Below are 22661 nucleotides of genomic sequence, written 5' to 3' on the forward strand. Positions count from 1 at the left end.
GGCTCCGTTGCAGTTGTCGAAAGGAACAACTAAACTCAGAGGAAAAGGTGCACATCATGTTGGCATTCATAGCGTCTATATAGCACTGACTTCAAGTAGCAACTTTTGTACACATCTTGCCCGCAACTGCATTACGCCTTGCCACTAGTGACTCCAAGATCAGCACCGGTTTTGGTTCGGCGTGTGCTTGTATGAGTACTTAGGCACCATTTATCTGACCGATAGCAGTCCATTGCTTTTCCACCTTCAATATGGCGGCTCCAGTACGAGAAGCCCTCCACTTCCCCCAACTCTCAATCTCCCAGATCGACCCGTACATCCCCAAACCCGGAGTGCGACACCCCAACAAGCCATATGGGCGACCGCATGTCACCTTGACATTCGCAACATCCCTAGACAGCCAGCTCTCTCTCGTACCCGGTGCACAAACAGCATTATCCGGCCCTGAATCCAAGGCTATGACACACTATCTGCGTTCCAAACATGATGCCATTCTCATAGGTGTTGGCACCGCCGAAGCAGACAATCCATCCCTAAACTGCCGTTTCGAAGGCGTGGGCGGCTATGGTGGTGAGGGCCTGCAGGGGCAGCCTAGGCCGGTCGTTATTGATCCGAGAGGACGCTGGCGATTTACTGCGGAGTGTAAGGTGTTGAAGCTAGCAAGAGGGGGAAAGGGAAAGGCGCCATGGATATTCACAATGGCTCCGATCGATGATGAGAGGAGAGAGTTGCTGGAGAGTGTCGGAGGTCAGGTCATCGTAGCGGGTCCACAACCTTCGACACGGCGGTTATCGTGGGGGTACATTCTCGATGAGCTCGAGAGGAGGGATATTGAGAGTGCGATGATTGAGGGCGGTGGCGCTGTTATCAACGATCTGCTCTCCCCGCGGAATATCAGGTTCGTTGACACAGTCATTGTCACGATAGCGCCGACATGGCTGGGCCAGGGAGGTGTGCAGGTCTGCCCTAAGGAGCGAGTTGAGAATGGAGCGAAGGTACCAGTTGCAAGGCTGAAAGATGTGAGATGGGTGCCATTGGGAGACGATGTTGTGCTTTGCGGACTTGCACCACGAGATTAGAAGTTATCGCTGCAACTAGTAGCGGAGAGGCGGTGGTCCAGTCGAAGCCTTTACTTCTCGCTTTGGCAGGTGCGCCCAAGGTAGCCCCTCAGATACTTTTCCATCAAGCAGCTTCTTGACGCTCTCTTCTAGCCCCTCTGTGAGATCTTTCGCCTGCTCTTCGTGCCATCCCCGCTGTTTCCTCTTCCCACCGAGTACCTCCCCAGTCCCCAGTGGGTCTTGCGTCCAGGGAGCGTATCCGAACTTCTCTTCTCCTTCCAACGTACTCTTGATCTCAGCACTGGACATGACTGGATCGATGCCTTGGACTTGTATTCGGTCTTTGGGCCAGTGAATCGCAGGAGCATGCAGTTCAAGAAAGCGTTTCGACTTGAATGCATGTGTGATAACACGGATGTTTCTAGGATACCGCCCAATTGTCTGCCGAAATAATAGGATACTGAACAGTAGGTTCTGGAGGGAGTCGGTAGCGCGTTCTTCAAGCAATATCCGTCCCTTGCTGTAAAGTTGGTGGGCACGGCCACCACCGATGTGGCCTTGACCGAGCTCTTGAGCTAGCGCTGCATGGTAGTAGGAGCGAGCTTCACTAATTGATGTGAGATTCCGTTTCGTAGCGCCACCGCTGAATACGAGAATGGTGCTGTCTTGGTTCCACGGCACGTCTTCCTTCCAGGTGGCGTTGGTCCCAGTAGTCACGATGTCGAGGCTGGCTTGGATATGCGCTAGAAACGTCTGATGCTCGCCAGGCTTGCCCGTTGCTGGATCTGACTTCTGGAAAGGCGCTAGGTGCCAGTTGCCTTCATCGTGAGGGTTGTGTGTGGGGAAGTCAGGAGCTTCGACGTTAGGGTGGAAGATGGCATGACAGCAGACAATCACGAGGTCCTCGATGTTTTTGTTGTATTTTGGTCCAGTTGATTCTAGTTGATCTGGATGTTCGAAATATGGGTTGTCCTGTATTGTGATTTCGTTGTGGTAAGCGGCTCCAGCTTCTTCTGAGGGCTTAGTGGTGGCTGTGGGACCATTTTCCGTATGCGCCTTCGACTTTGGCAAGGCTGACAGATTGGCGGCTGAAGCCATGGGAATACTTCCAGAGGTAGGTTTGGGTCGGATGACGGCAGTATGCGAAAGCTTGAATCGATACTTCGGCTATGCTGAGAACTATGGTGAGACCCTTGAGCGTGTCTAAAACGTGGTCAGGGAAACCTAAAGCTTTGAGACACTTAATGGCTGTAACGGCATACAGGAATGTCAATCGGAGTCTCAGTCGAATAATACATAGGATCTAGGTTGCGGTGTGTGAGTAATTTCTGTATGTGGCTTTCAGGATGGTGGTTGTTTGTTGAGGCTGATGACGCAGTTTTGGAGGTACAAGCTGGCGCCATCCCCGCCATCACAGCACTACGGGCAGTGCCATGCGGGAGAAAAGCCTTTACAAACGCAATCGTCTATGTTAAATAGATGCACTTAGAGGCTCTTGTTGGTGTATCAATCTTTCAAGCTCGCAGTAAGTTCGGGACATTTTCAGGTAGTAAAGTGGTCTGCGATGACCATTGTTGCAAGCCTTGCACATCAATGTAACTTCACATTTTCGTTAGTGGCGTTAGTATCGTCGATCGGTCGTACTCGTATCGCACTGATGGCCATCACATTTTGCATGAAGTTCACTTTGACATCCAAAATGCTTCGGAGGGCAACTCCTAACTTTATCTTGACAGATAAAGGGTCTCTATCGCGGCTACGCGGGTGGCCCAACGGTGAAAGATCCAGAGGCCGCGGGACCCACTTCATCGAAAAGGAGAGCTTAATTTCTGGGTGGTCCCTGCTACTCCCTCATGAAAGCATGGGCGAGAGAAGTGAGATTTGATGCCAACGCAGCAGTGCGGCGGGGCTCAATAACAGCTAGGGCTGAGGCCCCCAAGGCTTGCTGACTACGATGCAAATACACAGTAAGACTGCATGTCGTGAGGGTACAATTCCACGAGGAAGAGCCGCTGTCTACAGCCTTGAAGGGATGTGCACGGGGATGTTGCTTGTCTTTTACCGGCGTGTTTGCTGACGTTGACAGGGCGACGTCTAGCTTGATGGAGCATGAAGGGACGCGCAACGGCCAATCCAACAAAGTGGCTCGCCGGTGCATGCAAACAAAGTGCACCAAAGCACCAAGCGGCGCAGTAGTAACCTGCCGTTGGGGGCGGTGAGCCTCTCCAAGTGGCGGATGCAGGAACGCACTTCGGGAATAGATTCAATACCGCCGGGCAGAGCGAGGAGGTCGTCACGGTTGTCTCTCGTGGTGGTAGTGAGGCTGAGCAGTGCCAGTCAGCGGCGCTGGAATAAGGCGTTGGGGTGTGCAGGCGCATCTCTAATTTTAGAGGCCGCAATGGCGTCCTAGCGCAACAGCCTACGAGGATGGTCGTGTGTACTTTTTCGCCGTACAACGAGTGCCAGCAGGCTTTGGCTGCCCTTCTTGCAGGTGAAGACAATCCCAACTGCTTCAAGAAGGCGTCTACAGGGTTCGGCGGTACTGTACGCTCACAATCTGATGAAGGACTGGGCCACCCGCATTGTAAAACAAGGTAGTTCGCCATTCCTCGTCTCGTTTCACACCCCGGGCGCTGCTTAGCGTCAGGCGCTAGACCCAAAGGGCACGAGGCGCTGTCGCTCATGTCGAGCTGAGGAGAATTGAAAGCTGTGCCAGACATTCCTGCCCTTTATCACCCCAGCTGTGCGCTGTTTCCTTCGTTTTCCATTTGCACTCATCATCACAACACCAAAGATCCACTGGACCCTCGCCATACGTAGTGCCAGCCCCTCGACCGCTGCACGTCATGGCGTACAACCAGCAAAACTATGGGGAGGCCCATAACAACGAAGTGCGTGGCAGCCCCTTGCGCCTGCACAATGTGCACAGTCGAGATGGTAGATGGTGGATACTAACGATGAGCTCAGTACACTCCCGGCAGGCACGATGAGGACGAGGTCGGTCGCTCTCTCCTGCACGAGAATGCGGCAGGCACCCACCAGGACCCCTTCTACGGCCACCCTGAGAACCGCCCAAACTCGACCTACAGTCTGACGGAGACATATGCCACCGACCGCCCGACACAGTACCCTGGCGAGGCCCACGGCGGGTCTGACGTCTACTCGGCGACCGGCGGCTATGAGCCTGCTGCTGAGTTTGGCGCTCCCCACAGGGCGCCTTCCCCATACCAGAGGAGCGAGACCAGCTCGACCGAGGCCTGGCGACAGCGCCAGCAGCCTGGTGGTGCCGTCGCTGCCGCCGGTGGCCTCAAGCGTGGTATGACCCGTAAGGTCAAGCTCGTGCAGGGCTCCGTTTTGTCGGCAGACTACCCCGTGCCCTCTGCTATCCAGAACGCCATCCAGGCAAAGTACCGCAATGACCTCGAGAGCGGCAGTGAGGAGTTCACACACATGCGCTGTAGGTGATAATATTCGTGCGTTTTGTGGATGCGACGCTGACTGCTGCCAGATACGGCCGCGACATGTGACCCCAACGACTTCACCCTGAAGAATGGCTACAATCTGCGGCCGGCCATGTACAACCGCCACACTGAGCTTTTGATTGCTGTGACATACTACAACGAAGACAAGGTGCTCACCGCCCGTACTCTGCACGGTGTTATGCAGAACATCCGCGACATCGTCAACCTGAAGAAGTCCGAGTTCTGGAACAAGGGAGGGCCAGCCTGGCAGAAGATCGTTGTCTGCTTGGTTTTCGACGGTATCGACCCCTGCGACAAGGGCACGCTCGATCTGCTTGCTACCATCGGTATCTACCAGGATGGTGTCATGAAGAAGGACATTGACGGTAACGAGACCGTTGCTCACATCGTAAGTCGCGACTAGGTTGCAATGTTTAAGTGATTCTAACAAAGCCCAGTTCGAATACACTACTCAGTTGTCCGTTACGCCCAACCAGCAGCTCATCCGTCCCCACGATGACAGCTCCAGCACGCTTCCTCCCGTCCAGATGATGTTCTGCTTAAAGCAGAAGAACACCAAGAAGATCAACTCTCACAGGTGGCTGTTCACTGCTATTGGTCGCATTCTGAATCCCGAAGTCTGCATTCTGCTCGATGCTGGTACCAAGCCCGGCCCCAAGTCCCTGCTCGCTCTCTGGGAGGCTTTCTACAACGACAAGGACCTCGGTGGCGCTTGTGGTGAAATCCACGCCATGCTGGGTAAGGGCTGGAAGAACCTGCTCAACCCGCTCGTTGCCTCCCAGAACTTCGAGTACAAGATCAGTAACATTCTCGACAAGCCGCTGGAATCGTCTTTCGGATACGTCTCTGTGTTGCCCGGTGCTTTTTCTGCTTACCGTTACCGCGCCATCATGGGACGCCCGCTCGAGCAGTACTTCCACGGTGACCACACCTTGGCCAAGATCCTCGGAAAGAAGGGTATTGAGGGCATGAACATTTTCAAGAAGAACATGTTCTTGGCCGAAGATCGTATTCTCTGTTTCGAACTGGTTGCCAAGGCTGGTTCTAAGTGGCATCTTACCTACGTCAAGGCCTCCAAGGGTGAGACTGATGTGCCCGAAGGTGTTGCCGAATTCATCGGTCAGCGTCGTCGTTGGCTCAACGGTTCCTTCGCTGCCGGTATCTACTCGCTTCTCCACTTTGGGCGCATGTACAAGTCTGGCCACAACATTGTCCGCATGTTCTTCCTCCACATCCAGATGATCTACACGACCTGCAACACTATCCTCGCTTGGTTTTCTATGGCTTCCTTCTACCTTACGACCGTTGTTATCATGAGTCTTGTCGGTACAAAGACGGATCAACGGGATGCTTGGCCTTTCGGAAACACTGTTACTCCCATCTTCAACACTGTCGTCACATACCTCTACCTGGCTTTCCTCGGTCTCCAGTTCATTTTGGCCTTCGGTAACCGTCCTAAGGGTTCCATCTGGTCTTACCTGATCTCTTTTACCGTTTTCGGATTGATCCAGTTCTACATCGTCATTCTGTCCATCTACCTGGTCGTCCAGGCGTTCACGAACCCGTCTTCGGAGAAGCTCGATACCTCGTCTGCGTCCGCATTTGCTGAATCCTTCTTCTCATCGAGTGGTGTCGGTATCATCATCATTGCGCTTGCGGCTACCTTCGGTCTCTACTACGTTGCGTCGTTCCTGTACATGGACCCATGGCACATGTTCACATCGTTCCCTCAGTACCTCCTGATCATGTCGTCCTACGTCAACATCCTCAACGTCTACGCTTTCTCCAACTGGCACGATGTTTCTTGGGGTACAAAAGGTTCCGACAAGGCTGAAGCTCTCCCCTCAGCCAAGACAGAAAAGGGCGCCGACGGAAAGACTACGGTCATCGAGGAACCGGATCTGCCACAAGCCGACATCGACTCACAGTTCGAGGCTACCGTCAAGCGTGCTCTGGCTCCTTACGTTCCTCCCGTTGAGGGCAACGAGAAGACCCTGGAAGATTCCTACAAGGCTTTCCGTACTCACCTGTGTACGCTCTGGATCGGTTCCAACGTTCTGCTCGCTGTTATTGTCACTCAGGACAGCTTCGACCGTTTTGGTTTGTCGGTAAGTATACCAATATATCTGGGCATCATATCCTGTAAAATACCAATGCTAACATGCTCTAGTCAACCGCTACCACCCGAACTGCCCACTTCTTCCAGGCCCTCCTTTGGGCGACCGCCGGTTTGGCTCTGGTTCGCTTCTTCGGATGTCTCTGGTTCCTCGGACGCACCGGTCTTTTCTTCTGCGTAAGAAAGAGGTAGAAACAAGTCAAATTTGACGTCCTGGAGATGTTTTTGGACCATTCCCGAAGTTGTCCGGGCGTCTCCGGGCCGAAAACGACCAAGTTACGACTACACTGCGCCACAACACCTGCCACGGCCGCGACTGCTTTACTAAGCTACCTGTTCGATTCCCCTAATCCGTTTTTGATCCTGCGTTCTGGCGTTTCGGCTGTCTTACGACTCCAGCGGAGTGCTGCGCGGTCGTGGACTTTTGATCATCTTGATATACTAAAACCATCTGCCATACCATGTTGGATGGATTACGAGAACCTCGTATTACCCATGTTATAGCACTACGCGCTCGGGCTAGTCATGGACAGCTTGTCTGGGTGGATGAACGGACATTATATTGCACCTTGTACTTTGAGATATCTAGGATGAATACTACAATTTCTAAAACCACGTTGTAATCCTCGCCTGCCTACTAGATTGAAGGCTACAATAATTTGTTCCTGGCAGTACCGGAGTTGCTACCCCCTCGCCAGTCAACGATCAAAGACCCTTTCGTTCCACACCCAGCCACACCCAGCTTCCCTAGTGCCACAACACGAAGCCAAGTGATCTTCCTACCCTTGCATACAGTGACGTTGTCCAAGCCCTCAACATACTTACATTTATACCGATGGATGCTGATTGGTACGGCAGCTCAACACCCCGTGTTTCAGGATTGCTGACCTTCCTGAAGAATGCGGATCTGCAGGGACGATCGCTGGGGACACGTTTACATACTTTGTTGGCTACATTGACTAATGAGCGTCACTAGCATGGGGCGATGGTCAGGCTTTGGATTGTTGAAAGAGTTCGTTTCTTTCGAGGCCTTGGTCACTAACTCAGGTAGAGCATCACCGCAGTGTTGCAACGCCGACCGCCAGAAACACCTTAAGAGCATACTTGTACGTCTTCGCGGGCGTTGCTGAAGCCGCCTGCAAGCTTGGAGAGATTCGAGATCAGGTCGTTTTTGAGGATAGCACTCAAAAGGAACGAGGTTCTCTGTACGTTTACTCACTTGAGTCCTCGGAAAGACAAGATACACGGAGGTTGGTATGTGAGGCACAATAGTCTTGGATACCTGCTGACACTGTGCTCCTAGTGTTATCACGCCAATCAATCCAACAATGACCCTCAGTCCCCAAGTTATGCCTCAGTGCACATCGTTAACGCATCTCACAGCTTCCCTTCAGTAACCAAATCCTGATATGCTTTCGCCATGACCTGCTCGTCCCTAAGCTTTTCGTTCAACTGCCATCGCTGAACGAATAAAAGCGCCAGCTTATCCTCAGCCTCCCGAAGCTCTGACTCTCATGGATCAGCAAGCATTGGATACCTTCATTCTCATACCCACCATCATACCTTGGTTTCTTCCATACGAGCAACATGCTCCTTCAGTGGGTACTGCAACTCGTTCCCGAACTTACCCGCGGCGATCTTGAGGCGGTCGGCTTCGAAGACGGTCCAGTGCGTGGCTCTGTCGGAGCGCAGGGTGTTGAAACGCGCGCGTTGGAGGGTGATGCGGGCCTCGAGGGCGCTGAGGGAGGCAGCTAGCGAGCGGGCGGTGTCTGTGACGACTGGCTGAGGAGTGTCCCGGGGAGACTGTGACGGCTGCATTGGGGAGTCGTTCATCGTGGCGATAAGGTGATGGTGCGGGTTTTTGTTAGAGTTTGAAGTCAGGCGGTGGTCATGGCATGGGTTTGTGTGTATGTATGGAAGGCTCCAGTCGTCGTCAGTGCCGCACTCCTTCCTTACCGTGAGCCTGCCGTCAATCAGCCCATTCTCATAGTCAACTGCACCTCACTGGAACTCCGCTATGATGCTTTGGGAAGCTATGTATCAGAAGAGCCGAGATAAAGTGGCAGTGTCAGAGGTCGTCGCTACTGCTTGTGTTCACTACATATTGTCGCATCAAGTCTTGCGGTTATGCCAAAGAGAAGGAGGCAGGCCATCTACATTGACCCCTTTCATCAATGTGTTGTGGGTCATGAGATGCCAGTTGCAAGGTTCATGGTTGATGATGGTTTCTGTAAACCCTTTGAAGGTACTTATCTTAAGCTCGATTGATGAGCTGGAAGAATGTGAATGTATACACCCAGAGCCCTCCAATACGGATATTCAGTGCGTCCTGTCTCTTTGCACGACCCACTCAAGCCTTAGATGCAGCCTCCTCAGCCTCCGCCGTCAACCCATTGTGGAGTTTCTCAGTCGCCTTCCATCGGTTTCGCGTGGCCACCCTGAGTTCAGACTCAGCCTGCGCTAGCGTTTCCTATATACCATCAGTACCCATCCTTGTAGTCTATCATCTTTGACCTGGCATCATATGTACCTCAGCCTTCTTATCGGTGCCCTTGCAAAATGTACGAACCCCCCTGGATTTTGGCTCAATATCATCAAGCATACGTCACAGGTGGGCGCGAACTTCCTAGTGGCTAGCTAAGGCTGGTTGATTAGGATGGGTGACAGTCTGGGTGACAGGATGCAGGGCAGAACGTGGGATACTTTAGGGCACCAAGACAATTAACCACTCACGTATGTGCCCTGCATGCTACACTGTGGTACATGAAATCACTGTGCCAAAATTCAGGAGGGTCCGTACATTTCGCAAACGATTGTAGTACGGTCCGTCTGTTGTCTATCGAGCACTGAAGGCTTGCGTCAGGCTTGCCTGCCAATAGCTTGAGTCGATCGTTTTCGAAAGAAATTCATGCAGCCTCCTTGCTTCTGGTTTTTTGAGACACGTACTTCTTCGTTTTTCGCAGAAATTCTTCGTAATTTGCCAGGTCCTTGACTAAGGCTGAGATTTTGGGGGTTGGGACTGACATTTCAATGATAGGTGTACTGCAGACTTGTCGGGTTGAGTGGATTAATAGATAGATCGGTCATATCGCCTGGCACAAGTCCCGCAAAACATACGGAGCGCGATTTGTGAGGTGGATTAGGTTCAATTGCGCCGCAAGGACAAATTGATCGCGGGCAACAAACAAGGTATAATCAAGAACTTGTTTTGCAAACAGCAATCCAGGGATGCGAAAGTAGGGCTGCACTACCCGGAGGGCCTTTTCGGCAGAGAACCTCTTTCCTGAGTGGCAGAAAGCCAGACACATTCGAATTCATAGGAGGTACTCAATGCCGACTTGCAGACTGATTTCCTTCTACTAAGATATTAAAGGGCTACAGTATTTTCGATATGCTGCAGGGCATCAAGAAACCTAGTGTTTGTGCCCCGTACTAGAAGTATTCGTCGAGCAGGCAGAAGGCTCCTCCAGATAATGCTGCCCCAAGATAATGGTAGCTGAAGGCTTTCATCACTGTTCTGCACTGTTTGCCATCCTTATCGAGTAACGCTACTAGCGTTCATCCTGACCATGCTGTTCAAATAAAGCAAATCCATCTTTCTTAAAAAGAAAGAAAGATGGATACAGCGAGACTCGAACCTGCATCTCCTCCAGTCACCGGATGTAACTGCGTTATAATGACGCACAGACTACTAAGGTGCTACGCGATGTTGAATGCCGAAGGCCACAAGGGTGACTACTCCTGTTCGCTTGTGAGGTGTTCTGCCTTCTTTGAACAACATACTTTTGAGATGTGATGAAGATCCCGAAACAGAAGTGTATATGTATGCATTGTATGTAGTATAAGGTGAGAGCAGCGAGGAGTAAATCAAGCAACTGAACCATGCCGTCCTGAGGCAGCAAAAACATACTCTCAAGTAGCAGAAAAAGCCGAATACAAGTCCATAATCATGAAATTCATTTGCAGACTATCTACAATCTAACAAAGTTTCTCACGACTACAGTAATTTTCGTAGAGGCTGTACAACGATTGTTGAATGTCTGAAGGCCTCCGCAGTGATTTTAGGAACGTCGATTGCGGCAAACGCGACTCTTGCGCTTGTCTTCTTACGTCAATCTCACCTTCACCTCAGTACCCTAATGTCCATTCGACACGCCCGTTTGACCTCAATCTCTCCGTCTGCATCGCCGTCTACCAACTGCATAACCTCCATCCATCCACCGCCTCTTGGCCACACTGTCTTTCTTGCATCTTCTGGTTACCTTTTGGCTCCCCTCCCAACAGCAACCCTGATACCTCAGGTGCCCAGCTTAGTACCATGCTCGAGCTCGCTATAGCAGAAGCATACCGCCCGCTCCCACGCCCACCATCAACGCGACCGCCATCATTCGCAACGAACCCCAGCACCAGAGCGTCAGCTTTCTCATTACGTTCGCGCCCCTCATCTGCGCTGTCGAGAAACCCAAGCACTACCTCCCATCCACGGTCGTTTCGAAACTTCATAGCCCGGCGCAAGAGGCCGGACTCGGTGCTCAGCGAGAGGACAGAAGTGCCAGAGGATGCAGCGAGGAGCGATTCAGTGCTTAATTCGACGATGGAGGTACCAGAAACCCACGCCGTGGAGGTATCTATGACACCGTTCAGAGAGTTGCCGGGGCTGCCGCCGAAAGTTGCTTTGCCGCCGCAGGAAGAGCTTGAGGAGTTTGACGTGGTTTTGCAGGAGGCTGTTGATGACCTCCAGACTGCCTCTTTACTTTTGGGCCGCGACTTGGCGACTATGGCACTGGGTCACCTTGCCTATGTGGCGGATATAGCGGCGTGTATAGCGACGGATTGGCCTGAGTTCTGGGGTATGCTCCTGCATGCCGCGATGTTGATTAGCAGTGTACTGCCGGCCTGGAATGCTTCTGCGAAGAACATGCTGGTAAGGAGTTTGGCGCAAGTTGCTAGGCGGTGGAACGAAGAGCAAAGTCGAGGTGGCGGGAGTCGAAGCACAGCGGAGCTTGCTCGAATAGCGGGCGGGGCATTTGACGAGTCTATACAGGTGTGGAGGTCCTTGGACGACAAGTTAGGCGTTGCGTTCGCGCAGTGGATGCGCAAGTACTGTGAAGGTCTCCAGACGCGGGTAATGTCGAAGACGGAATCAAGGGCTGACTCGATGTGTCCGCACCCTACTGCAGAAGTTGGCGAGACGGAAGGAAAGGATGGTGCGACACTGCGTATACTCACGCTCAGCACCTCACCTGCCGTTCTCGCCGCTCTGTCGTACGCACTCTCCTCCAACCCACAACTCACGATCGACCTCTCCATTCTCTCCTCTTCCAACAAGCATTTGCTTTCGACATCGTCAGACTCCCGGGTGCACATCACCACAAATCCCACCCACGCGGTCGGCACAGCAAGTCAGAAGGTTGACATCCTTCTCCTAGAAGCGGACTGCATTGACTCTCAGGGAGACGTACGAAGCAACAAAGGTGCGCTCGGCACTGCTGTGTGCGTCAAAACGCTGTCTCCGAGCGCGAAGGCCGTTGTTATGAGTGGTGTCGACAGCATCACGTCAGCAACAACGATAGAGGGATTCGCTTCTGGAGGAGATGTCGGTGTTGCTGCGCAGTCATTTGAGATGGTGCCTGCGCGGTTTGTGGATGTGTATATCGCTGAGACGGGTGCGCCGGGGGTTAGTGATTTGGCGAGGCTGGCAAAGGAGGCTGATGAGCTGGAACGGTATATCTTTGGGGAGCATATTGACTGAGGGCTTCATCTGGGCCTGGACTGACTTCTGGACTTCTGGACGCTGTCAGCTTGGGTTGACTTCTTATGCCTCCACTTGCTTTGGAACATTGGATTTGGAAACGAGGATTTGACTTCTGGGAAAGGTTCATCTGGATATGCCCCGGCAACGCCATCCTTGGAGCCTGTGAGCCAAAGCTCGTGTAGGCTGCCACAATCGACCGCTAAACTCATGCTGTTCGTACAATGCTTTGTTGTCGTCCTCAAGACCCATGCGACCGCTCTTCGTCCCTGTTCTTCCCCAATTTCCCACTCTGTCCGCCTAGATGAGGTGCTTGCTCCTGAAGTACGCCCTCAGGTAGACGACCTGCCACGCGCCCAAACCAACCAACATGCCCATTGTACCAAACGCGAACCACTTAACGCGCTCGTTTGTGCTCTCGTTCGTGTCTCTCAACTTCTGCTCGCGAGCCCGCAGATAGTCCATCTCGGTGACAATCTCGCCTACAACCTCTTCAATTCTCCTCAACTCAGCCTCAACAGGCTTCAGCTTCTCGCCAGCCTGGATAGCGCTCCAGTCCTTGGCGTCGGCGCCAATGTCAATGTCCAGCTCGACGTGGCGCGGACCGGTGCCTGTTTGTGCGCCGGAGTAGACATTTTCGAAGCAGACATCAAAGGCGGAGTCGGCGTGCGAGGTGAAGGCGTAGCGGTTCTCGCCGACGACGTCCTTGGGGCGGTGGTAGTCGTTGCCCATGGCATCGCGGATCTATCGATTCATCAGCACTTGTTGAAGGTGATTGCATGCATTTGGGCATTGCATGTCCAACTATTAGTATATGGCACGTACATGCATGTCGACCTTCTGCCCATCACCCCTGTGTCCGTCCAGGATCGCTGTGACGAGCACGAGCTGGTCCTTTGCGACAAAGTTACGGATGCATCGCTCGTACTTCGCAGCGTCGTGCGGCGAGACAGGGTGGAGGTCGAATTTGAGGGCAGCGGTGAGGGGCGCGATGATGGCGACCAGCAATGTGAGAAGGCGCAGTATCCGATCCATAGTGGGTGGTGTGCGCTCCGGAGAGTCTGTGAGACAACGTGTGGTGTTGATCCAGATTCCCAAGGAGGGTCGGCATGTCCCGTCGTGAGGACAGGTGTTTTGTGCTAGCGCCCAATTGGGTAAGGTGTTTGGGACCCTGGACGTGGCTGCGCTCCCTTCTGCCCCTCCTTCATCTTCACATCTCAAATCTGTTGAACACTCCAGATCTCATCCCAGAGCGATGTTCATTCATGTGTTGAATAATAAGATTCATTTACAAAATCTCATCACTACCTCATCGCTGAACATGCAACGATATACTAACGCCAGCAAAGGCTAACAACGCTTGCTGCAGGAATGCCAGTACGCCAACTTCAGCTCGTTCACCATGCCGTGGTGCCTCCATCAATCTTCAAGTCATGTCCAGTCATGTAGCTGCTGGCCTTGCTCAGCATGAACAGTGCCACACCTTTGTACTCCTCTGGCATGCTGATTCTCCCAAGCATGTTGTTGTTCTCCCACTCAGCTCGATCCGCCTCGCCTCTCCTGAAGTTTTCCTCCACCATGGGTGTCACGATGTGTCCAGGGCTCAGGGAGTTGACTCGGATGCCACCTGACCCATCTGGTCTCTTCCTACCAAACTCCATGGCCAGGTTACGCGCAAGCTGCACGACCGCAGCTTTCGAGGAGTTGTACACTGGAGCGTCCAGCCCTCTGTTGGCGATCGTTCCGCTCATCGAAGCCACCAGACACATCGAACCCTCGATCTTATACTTGAGCATCTCGCGAGCGCAAGCCTGCGCAGTCAGGAACACTCCGGTGTAGTTGACCGCAAGCATCTTCTCGATATCTTCTGGTTTGTAGTCGATTGCCTTGGCCACATGTTGGATCGCAGCAGCTGTACACCTAATTAGCTAACTATCCCAGAAACCCAAAGACCTCGACGAACCTGCGACCAGTCCATCCAACCGCTGCTTCTGAGCTGCGATGCCTGCAATCGTCGAACCCAGCACATCGGCGTTCAAAACATCGGCCTGATGATACTCCAGACCGCCATTGAATTCGCTCTTCGCGCGAGCTCTCGCTTCCTCAAAGTCCTTGGTCGGCTCTGGTAACTTGTCGAGGACGTGGACGGTGCCACCAGCCTCGACAAGGCCTTCCGCTATCGAGAGTCCAAGACCTTGGCCACCTCCTGTCACAACGAAGACCTTCCCGCCAATGTCAAAATGGCCGTATTTCCTATCGCCAACATTCTCTCGCTTCTCATAGGAAGTTTGTTTATATGTAACATCTCCGTGTGTTGCAAGACCTCGTCGTTGGAGAAGTGTTGGGGAAGGCTGGAATCGCAATATACCCGAGTTTCTGCAGGCGACACGACGCATCGCCGTCACCGATCGTAATGATGCCATTATGTGAATTGTGCAGCAAAAAGTTTGGTTATATGAAGGCTACAAACAACAGAGAGTGGAAAAAGCAGGGTATCAAGTATGTGCCAAAACCGGTCACGATGCTGAGCTTGACAATTATAAAGGCCGAGAGGCAACATGATGTAATTCGAGGACCTCAGTAAGCCCACTCATCCTTCGCTAACTCTTCGCAACACAAAGGGCAAGCATCGTGACTTCCGCGGGCTGCCCTCATTCCATTCGTTCCACGTCCCTTCCCCAAACAAGGATCGCCACAAATCCTTGCCCACCATCACCATTTCAAGCAGGAACCCGTCACGCGGCCCTTGGAGTAACGCATCAGGGAAAGTCTCAATCCGCTTCGCCTACGCAGATTTCCCAATGTCGAAAAAGCAGGCGTTGTTTGCAATTGGGCACGGCTTGGCGTACCGAAGGCTGGCCGGCCCCACAAGGCTACGACTCTTGTGGAGTGCCTAACAAGCCATCGACGACAATCTGCGGTCATCGTAAGAATTCGTATGAGCAAGACAGATCGAAAAGTTTGCAAAAGATGGGGTTTGGCGAGTTGCCATGTTTCGTGAATGAAGATCCCCCACGGACTTGACTCGGATGCTTACCAGATAGAGTGTCAAATATACGTCAGAGCATTGTACTTGTGCAACGAGGTGCTGATAAGACCATGAACTCAACTTGAAGATTACTTGACCTGCACGAGGTTTGCCTCCAGCGTGACAACGCGGACATCGCGCGCTTCTATCACGATCACTGTGTCATCAAGACCATACCCACCTCAACTACGACCGTGTAAACGATAGTACATGGAATGCCTTCACTAGCTGCGTTCATGAGTAGTATTGCCGAAAGTTGTGCCAGGCAAATTGTCATGTGGTAGGAACTGCACTTTGTCGTAATCTAACTGTCTGATACCTGGCCTCTGAAATAGTTGGCGGCTTTCGAGGCTAATTCCGATTTAGTGGATTTGCAGATTCATGCTGGTGGAGACGAGATAGGTTGGTAAGCCAATTATAAAGTGCTCACATCAAGATTGAGTCTAAAACCGTGAAGATTCGTGTTCTACAGGCCTCTCTACCCATAACGAGTGATATCCTCAAAATTGATCGGTTGAGAACATAATGGGAAGTCGCATACCGGTTACGTGACGTCATTTGCGCGCCAGGCCATAAGTGGGCAGGTATCAACGCGAACACAACGCGCTACTCTGCACACTCAGCCACACAGTGATCATATCAACCATGATACCATGAACAACCAGATGCATTGGATCTCAGGGATATCATTGTTATTTGCCTGAGTGAAGTTTGGGTGAGTAAGCCAGCCCGCGGCCGTCTTCCGCTGATTGCTCAGCCGAACGAGGCGTCCAAGATTGCAAATCAAGATGGATGCTGCGAATCCAGTCCAGCATGTGAGGCCTTGAATCAAAATCAAGTATCATTTCCTCTTCCTGTAGTAGCATGCTATTCATCTACACCAAACACAATGGCACGAGCAAAGAAGATCGAACCAGAGTCCGACCTCTGAACCCTCTACCTGTAGGCACACGCGCTCTCCTTCGCCAGGGATCCGAAGCAGTCGCATACCACATCCCCACGGTACCTTCTGCAGGTGATACATCGCCTCTCAAGACAACTATCGCTCTACCTCGCCGCTCAGCGTGGACGTCCGGACTGCACTTTCATGCCACGCACACTGAGTACCTCCGTCTCGTCAAAGGAGCCGTCTTCGTCGAACTTAATGGCAAGACGAAGCTTATCAGCGCACTTGTAGGCGGCGAAGTTGACGCAAGTACCGGTCAACAGATACAAGAAGGGTTGGTCATCGAGATCCCTCGATATGCAAGGCACAACTGGGGCCGCCTTGATCACTACATAAGCTTGACGAGACAAGGAAGGAGCCCGCAACCGATATGGCCTGAAGACTGGACGGAGGAGGTAGTCGTGGAGGAGTCGACGGATCCGAGCGATATCAGCAAACCGCTCTTTTTCTGGAATTTGAACGGCATCATCACGGCACCAAGTGATACGATTTTTTGTATGCGACAGCGGGTCGCTAAAGGCTTCTTGGGAGACCTGTGGATAGACCTACAGCTCTTTGTGGTCTTCTGGGAGCTGGACAATTGGCCTATCTTCATCGACTTCAGGAAGCTGCCACTTGGAGTCAGGCCCAGTTGGGCATTAAGGATGGGTGAAGGAGCCGAAATTGTTACATCTTTTATTGTGCTTTGCGTTGCCAGGGTGTTTGGCATACTCCTGGGCTTACGAGCAGTGGAACAGCGGAGGACGCCAGATGCGCTGTGGGAAGCATACTGGAAGTCAGCACGCGACTAGTAGCAAAAACCGACTGCAAAACCCGCTGTCCACATACACAACCGATCCAACACTCAAAAACCGCATACAAAGGCCGGTCGGCCCCGAAACTTCCTTCGTCATTGGTTCGGTGTTGGAATTGTAGTCTTACTGCGGATGAGCAGACCGTTACCTCCGCAAACCTGGCAGCAACAACAAGGTTGACCACACAGCGACTACTTCCCCGCAAATGCTCTGCGAACAGGGCTGCCCTACAACGGGTATCTTTCCTGGAGTAAGGCCCCCTAAATGTGGATCCCCTTCCAGATTCGGTGCGGTCCGCGGCTAAATTGGTTACCCTTTGAAGTCGAGCAGCGGGGAAGAGGGAAGATGATCGCTCGACACCTGCCGTGCTACAACATACAATGGCATCCTGGACAATATCGTACTGAACAACAGCGTTTGGAGGCCTTCAATATCACGAAAAGAAAATCAAAAGAAGTGCTGTAACGGCCTAAAGAACCGTTCAACGTCGATTCAAGCTTTCAGGGTTAAGCATTGATGATGGATGCTTCCATTCGTGGGACATCCTCATGACCCTGCTTGATATCTGGCCGTGTGCTCACCAACCCCTCAATGCCCAGCCTGGGCAACGGTATCGTAGCATTAGCCGATGTAACGACCGAGCAGTTGCCGGTGTAGGTATATTAGACTGATACAGCGTGTGAATGGATCTTCAAGAAGGGTCTTGGAGAGAGGCCAAATTATCATCCTTGTAGACCCTTGCTAAAGCTCCTATACCCCCCTTTCGTCTCAACACCATGGCTCCGCCAGTCGCCGCAATCGACGAGAGTATTATCCAGAACCTCGTTGCGAACGACCATGTGCGATGGTGGAATAAGCCGAACCTTCGGCGACTCTATCTCCTTCTGGTCCCGTTCTGCTTGTTCATTGAGTCGACATCTGGCTTCGACTCCTCCATGATGAACGGCATGCAAGCATTAACCTACTGGAAGGAATTCTTCAATTACCCCAAAGGCGGACAGCTGGGCTTGCTGGTCGCCTGCTACAACCTAGGAGCTATCACTTCAATCCCTTTCATATCTTTGGTTTCGGATCACCTGGGCCGGAGAAAGTCAATCGTTTTTGGATCGGTGATTATGGCCATTGGTGCCATCATGCAAGGCCTCTCTAAAAATCGTAGGCTCCCTCCGTCCTCCAAATTCATTGGATCTGAACTAACACACCTCAGTCGCCATGTTCGTCTTCTCCCGCATCTTCTTGGGCCACGGCATTGTCTACGCCATCATCGCCGGCGCCGCTCTCCTCGGCGAACTCGGCCACCCAAAAGAACGCGCCTTCCTAGGTAGCATGTTCAACGCCTTCTTCGGCGTCGGCGCCGTCCTAGGCGCCGGCATCATCGTGCAAACACGCCTCATCCAGAGCGACTGGAGTTGGCGCCTCCCCTCAATCCTGCAAGCGCTCCCATCCCTGATCCAAATCGTCTTCGCATTCACAGTCCCCGAGTCACCCCGCTGGCTCGTCTCCAAAGACCGTCACGAAGAGGCGCTGAATATCTTGATAAAGTACCACGCTGAAGGCGACGCGTCTGCTGAACTCCCGCATGTGGAGCTCGCAGAGATCCAAACCGCGCTCAAAATCGAAAATGAGTCCCGCGCCCGCGGCTGGGGCGAACTCTTCCAGACAAAAGGCATGAGACACCGATCTCTCGTCGCCGCTGCTCTGGGACTATTCGTTCAGTTCTCCGGTAACAATCTCATTAGCCAGTACTTCGTCCCGATCGCTGAGAAAATCGGTATCACGAGCAGCTACGAGCAAGTGCGCTACAATGTTGGCAAGGAGAGCTGGGGGTTCCTTGTGAGTCTGCTGATGGCGAGTGTTACCCCGAGGTTTCCGAGACGAAGGATGTATTTGCTGTGTGCGAGTTGTCTGCTCACGGTTTATACGGCGTGGACGATTGCGCAGGCGAGAAATCGGATTACGGGGAGTAAGGAGTCGGGGTATGCGGTACTGGTCTTTATCTTCCTTTATTCTCCAGGTATGTTTCATGTACTTCTCTTATATGAGTATGCTCACTTTTTGTACAGCTTACTGCATTGGATACAACGCGTTGACGTATGTATACATGGTGGAGATCTTCCCGTACTATGTGCGAACGAAGGGGCTGTCGTGGTTCCAGCTTTTCGGTAGAACGGCTGTCATGTTCGGTATGTGTCTTACATCCATCCAGGCCCTCAATACTTGCCAGCTGACAACCTCCAGGCTCGTTCGTCAACCCCATCGGTCTCGAGAATATTGATTGGAAATATCTCATTGTCTACGTCGTATGGCTCTGCTTCGAGATCGTGTTCATCTACATCTTCTTCCCTGAGACCTACGGGAAAACATTGGAGGAATTGCACTTCCGTAAGTTGCCTCTAATGATATGAAAATGTCATGATTTTATATGGATTGTGCTAACATGATCTCAGTGTTCGAGTCGGAGAAGGACGAACGTGATGCACTGGTCGCTGCGGTGAGCAAGGTCGTTAATGATCCCACGGTCATTGAGCTTCACGAAGCACCAGACAAGAAAGCTTGATCGGGGTAGATCGCAACATGTTGGGCGTCTTTCGCTTAGTTGAACGAACACATGTGCGCCCCCCCCCCCCCCCTCCAACACGTTTTTTATGAGATGAGTTAGCTAGTCTATGATCTGACAAGTTTGGTGCAGTTTGGTTACGATTTGAGTATGTTGATTTGAGAACTGTATCCATCTTGTACGGTTTTGATGTCTTGATTAGCCGGATGAATGTATAAGTGTGCTTTCATGATATGAATTTCGTGACCACGACAGTCGTTATAAAATGCTTCGCCACGGTCGTGTCATTTCCGGGAAAACGCAATCAAAACTAATCCAGTAAGGGCAATGGCCCCACGAGATGGGTTGCGCGATTCAGTGATGAGAATTTCATGTGTGAAGTGGCACGCAAATACAACCGATCATGTAAAGAACAGTAAAATATTGGGTATAACACTATGTTCCTCGCAGCCGCACTTCGCTCGACCCCTGATCACTCATGACCACCCTATCTGCGCTCTTCAACATGTTCCTTGATATGCTCCACAGGCTTCTTATCACTCAAGCTATCCTCTTCATCTCTTCCCGCCGCACCAATAATTTGCTGCTGCTTCTTGTTCTCGCTCTTCTTGTACATATACTGCATGATCAAGAAGCATGCCCAACATCCAACCACGAAGCAGATATTGACCGAGTAGCCCTTTGTCCATCGTGGCGCTTCAACGACAGGGAAGACCGCGATGGGGTAAAATGAGAAAACAGCCCAGCCAGCTGTGAGCATACCACCGACGGTGACGGCACGTGCTTCAGCGTCATCGCGCAGAGCCATGTTGATGAATGGCATGAGGATGGGCGTCACGGCTGCTGATACTCCGAGGAGATAGTAGCATGCGACTGCGAAAGGTGTTAGTATTTGTGTGAAAGCGGAATTTGAGCGGAGACTTACAGTGAAGACCTTTAGGAATGACCCAGACAAGGAGCAGGATATTGGCGATGAGGTAAATAGTCTGCACGATGGAGAAGATACTCCACAGGGGGTAAATCATACAAAGCGAAGTCGCAAGTAGCGCTGCAACCACGGAGACACCCTGGGCACCGGTCGGGATCGTGTTGATCTGTGGCACGGAGTAGCTACCGGGGAACTTTGCAGCCTGATCTTTGAGCCAGAGCGCCATCTGACCATGAGGATATGAGGATGACAGGAAGAAGGTGTACGCCAGGAGACCCATGTAAAATTCCCATCGTCGAAGAGTGCGCTTGATGATGGACCAGTTCAGGCTTTGACTTGGTGCGATACCGGCTGCTGCTACTCGTCGCTTTGCTAAGTCGTGTTCTGCCGGGGTGAGCCACCATGGCTTTGCGCTGCTGGGCAGACCAGGGAAAATGAGGAAACCAGCGAGGGCGATTGGAAGGGAGATAACACCTATTCTCGTCAGTATGCATGGCATTGCTCATGTTGCTGTTCATGTCTTACCGTCAATTATGAAGAGCCACCGCCATCCCGCCATCCCGCCGACGCCATTAAGGTTCTTATATGCAGCAGCCTGGAGGTATCCACCGAACATGACTGCGATGTTGTTCGAGACGTACCATACACCAGTACGCTTGAACACCTCCTCAGGCTTGTACCACGAGCCCAGCACGTATGTAGTGCCAGAGGCCACTGGTGTCTCGAGAAGACCGAGCAGGAATCGAGTACCATAGATGTCACGCTCGTTGCGCATCTGCGACTGAGTAAAAGTGACAACTGACCACAGGACTTCCATCAACGGAAGGTAGTACTTTGCGATCTTTGGGCGAGAAAGCAGAAGTAGAGATGGGATCTGGAACACCAAGTATCCGCAGTTGTAGAAGGTGCCGAAAAGGGAGTATTGGTTGCCATAGAGGTTGAGCTCTTCTTTCATGCCAGACACATAGGCGTTATTGATGTTTGACGAATCAAGCCATTTGAGAAAGACTGCCGAAGTTAGTACCTGGTTCTCGGGTGCGGCACAGTCGGTACCTACACATGAACGAGCAGAACGTCAGTAGACATGCGTCCATCTTCCTCAACAGCTTCCTCTCCTCAGCAGGGTAGTGCTTTGGGTACCACTCCCAGAGGTACATCCAAGCCTTCCATGGTGATCGTTTCGGCGCATCGGTGGGGGCGATTACATTAGTGCTGAACTCGCCAGCCCTGCCCTCAACACCTGCGGTCTCATCTCGGGGGTTTGTTGCTGCCGCCATTGCGAATGCCTGGTCAGGGTGTGGTAGCAGGCCGTTGGTAAAAGTAGTACCCGTTAACCTGGGTTGAGACGGCTACTGATCATCCCCAGCAGTGTAATATGTAGACGACCCATCCCCTTCGACATTAAGGCTGGCAAGCGAAGATGTTGCTCGTGCTGCGGGCATCGGCACATTGCTGCATTGGGTCTGGTGTAATGCGGGGACCAAGACTGGGGTATTTCTCCACGAACGGGTACCAGGTGGGAAATGGTTGAATTGCGAACTCCTAGAGAACCGACGAAAATGTTTGTGGAGTGATCAGCAGGCAGCGAAAACCTGGTCTGTAAGGACGTCGTCGCGTGCATCTACGCGAGGCGATATCGGTGAGCATTATACCGAGACTTCAATGCAAGGGGCTCAACATGAAAAACACAGACACTTGACGACTACACAGACGACGTTTATTGTTGACGATCATGCAAGTTGAATACGTGCGGTGCGAGCACGAGTGTGAGCATTGTCGCAATTTCGAATCGATGACGTAATAGCGCGTCGTGCACACGAAGTTCATTCTTCCATCAAAGGTGACTTGCACCTTCGACAACGATGCATTCCATTGTCAAGTCCATCATCAGGCCCGGAGGCTTGCAAGGGTGCAAGACGTCGAGTATAGCGATACTACTGCAGAGATCGCGAACTGCAAATACGTATCCGTTATCTATCACGGTCGCAAAATATTGTGAA

General features: G+C 52.2%; 11 protein-coding genes across 11 annotated transcripts; 6 read left to right on the forward strand and 5 right to left on the reverse strand.

Annotated features, from left to right (window-relative positions):
* Nucleotides 1-2: 2 nt before the first annotated feature.
* On the forward strand, nucleotides 3-1193 carry BU25DRAFT_411954 (putative riboflavin biosynthesis protein Rib7). Its single transcript, XM_033706680.1, has one exon. The coding sequence runs from the start codon at nucleotides 252-254 to the stop codon at nucleotides 1077-1079; it is 828 nt and encodes a 275-aa protein (XP_033560313.1). The 5' UTR covers nucleotides 3-251; the 3' UTR covers nucleotides 1080-1193.
* Nucleotides 1087-2536, reverse strand: BU25DRAFT_101891 (uncharacterized protein). Its single transcript, XM_033700253.1, has 2 exons — nucleotides 2321-2536; nucleotides 1087-2261 (listed from the first exon to the last, which is right to left on the reverse strand). The coding sequence occupies exon 2, from the start codon at nucleotides 2154-2156 to the stop codon at nucleotides 1095-1097; it is 1062 nt and encodes a 353-aa protein (XP_033560314.1). The 5' UTR covers nucleotides 2157-2261; nucleotides 2321-2536; the 3' UTR covers nucleotides 1087-1094.
* Nucleotide 2537: 1 nt separating this feature from the next.
* Nucleotides 2538-2975, forward strand: BU25DRAFT_101878 (uncharacterized protein). Its single transcript, XM_033700252.1, has one exon. It carries the CDS (start codon nucleotides 2623-2625, stop codon nucleotides 2941-2943), a length of 321 nt encoding a protein of 106 aa, XP_033560315.1. The 5' UTR covers nucleotides 2538-2622; the 3' UTR covers nucleotides 2944-2975.
* BU25DRAFT_449472 (uncharacterized protein) lies at nucleotides 2862-3870 on the reverse strand. Its single transcript, XM_033709643.1, has one exon. It carries the CDS (start codon nucleotides 3776-3778, stop codon nucleotides 3008-3010), a length of 771 nt encoding a protein of 256 aa, XP_033560316.1. The 5' UTR covers nucleotides 3779-3870; the 3' UTR covers nucleotides 2862-3007.
* Nucleotides 3780-7271, forward strand: BU25DRAFT_411956 (glycosyltransferase family 2 protein). Its single transcript, XM_033706681.1, has 5 exons — nucleotides 3780-3949; nucleotides 4026-4515; nucleotides 4567-4928; nucleotides 4978-6648; nucleotides 6711-7271. Exons 1-5 carry the CDS (start codon nucleotides 3905-3907, stop codon nucleotides 6846-6848), a joined length of 2706 nt encoding a protein of 901 aa, XP_033560317.1. The 5' UTR covers nucleotides 3780-3904; the 3' UTR covers nucleotides 6849-7271.
* A 3573-nt stretch (nucleotides 7272-10844) lies between these two features.
* On the forward strand, nucleotides 10845-12604 carry BU25DRAFT_411957 (uncharacterized protein). Its single transcript, XM_033706682.1, has one exon. It carries the CDS (start codon nucleotides 10975-10977, stop codon nucleotides 12406-12408), a length of 1434 nt encoding a protein of 477 aa, XP_033560318.1. The 5' UTR covers nucleotides 10845-10974; the 3' UTR covers nucleotides 12409-12604.
* On the reverse strand, nucleotides 12511-13500 carry BU25DRAFT_411958 (uncharacterized protein). Its single transcript, XM_033706683.1, has 2 exons — nucleotides 13234-13500; nucleotides 12511-13152 (listed from the first exon to the last, which is right to left on the reverse strand). Exons 1-2 carry the CDS (start codon nucleotides 13441-13443, stop codon nucleotides 12709-12711), a joined length of 654 nt encoding a protein of 217 aa, XP_033560319.1. The 5' UTR covers nucleotides 13444-13500; the 3' UTR covers nucleotides 12511-12708.
* A 142-nt stretch (nucleotides 13501-13642) lies between these two features.
* BU25DRAFT_440871 (NAD(P)-binding protein) lies at nucleotides 13643-14899 on the reverse strand. Its single transcript, XM_033709203.1, has 3 exons — nucleotides 14777-14899; nucleotides 14372-14584; nucleotides 13643-14320 (listed from the first exon to the last, which is right to left on the reverse strand). The coding sequence occupies exons 1-3, from the start codon at nucleotides 14829-14831 to the stop codon at nucleotides 13806-13808; spliced, it is 783 nt and encodes a 260-aa protein (XP_033560320.1). The 5' UTR covers nucleotides 14832-14899; the 3' UTR covers nucleotides 13643-13805.
* A 1325-nt stretch (nucleotides 14900-16224) lies between these two features.
* On the forward strand, nucleotides 16225-17173 carry BU25DRAFT_432315 (uncharacterized protein; the record flags this gene model as incomplete). Its single annotated transcript, XM_033708716.1, has 2 exons — nucleotides 16225-16251; nucleotides 16406-17173. The coding sequence occupies 2 exons, from the start codon at nucleotides 16225-16227 to the stop codon at nucleotides 17171-17173; spliced, it is 795 nt and encodes a 264-aa protein (XP_033560321.1).
* A 779-nt stretch (nucleotides 17174-17952) lies between these two features.
* Nucleotides 17953-19733, forward strand: BU25DRAFT_344416 (hexose transporter-like protein; the record flags this gene model as incomplete). Its single annotated transcript, XM_033702999.1, has 5 exons — nucleotides 17953-18331; nucleotides 18384-19190; nucleotides 19240-19359; nucleotides 19415-19558; nucleotides 19624-19733. 5 exons carry the CDS (start codon nucleotides 17953-17955, stop codon nucleotides 19731-19733), a joined length of 1560 nt encoding a protein of 519 aa, XP_033560322.1.
* Nucleotides 19734-20176: 443 nt separating this feature from the next.
* BU25DRAFT_492280 (MFS general substrate transporter) lies at nucleotides 20177-22317 on the reverse strand. Its single transcript, XM_033711624.1, has 4 exons — nucleotides 21719-22317; nucleotides 21187-21669; nucleotides 20659-21135; nucleotides 20177-20606 (listed from the first exon to the last, which is right to left on the reverse strand). Exons 1-4 carry the CDS (start codon nucleotides 21936-21938, stop codon nucleotides 20221-20223), a joined length of 1566 nt encoding a protein of 521 aa, XP_033560323.1. The 5' UTR covers nucleotides 21939-22317; the 3' UTR covers nucleotides 20177-20220.
* Between the last annotated feature and the right edge of the window lie 344 nt (nucleotides 22318-22661).

The sequence above is a fragment of the Macroventuria anomochaeta genome, assembly GCF_010093625.1.
Source record: "Macroventuria anomochaeta strain CBS 525.71 unplaced genomic scaffold BU25scaffold_22, whole genome shotgun sequence".
In the NCBI taxonomy this organism is placed as follows: Eukaryota; Fungi; Ascomycota; class Dothideomycetes; order Pleosporales; family Didymellaceae; genus Macroventuria; species Macroventuria anomochaeta.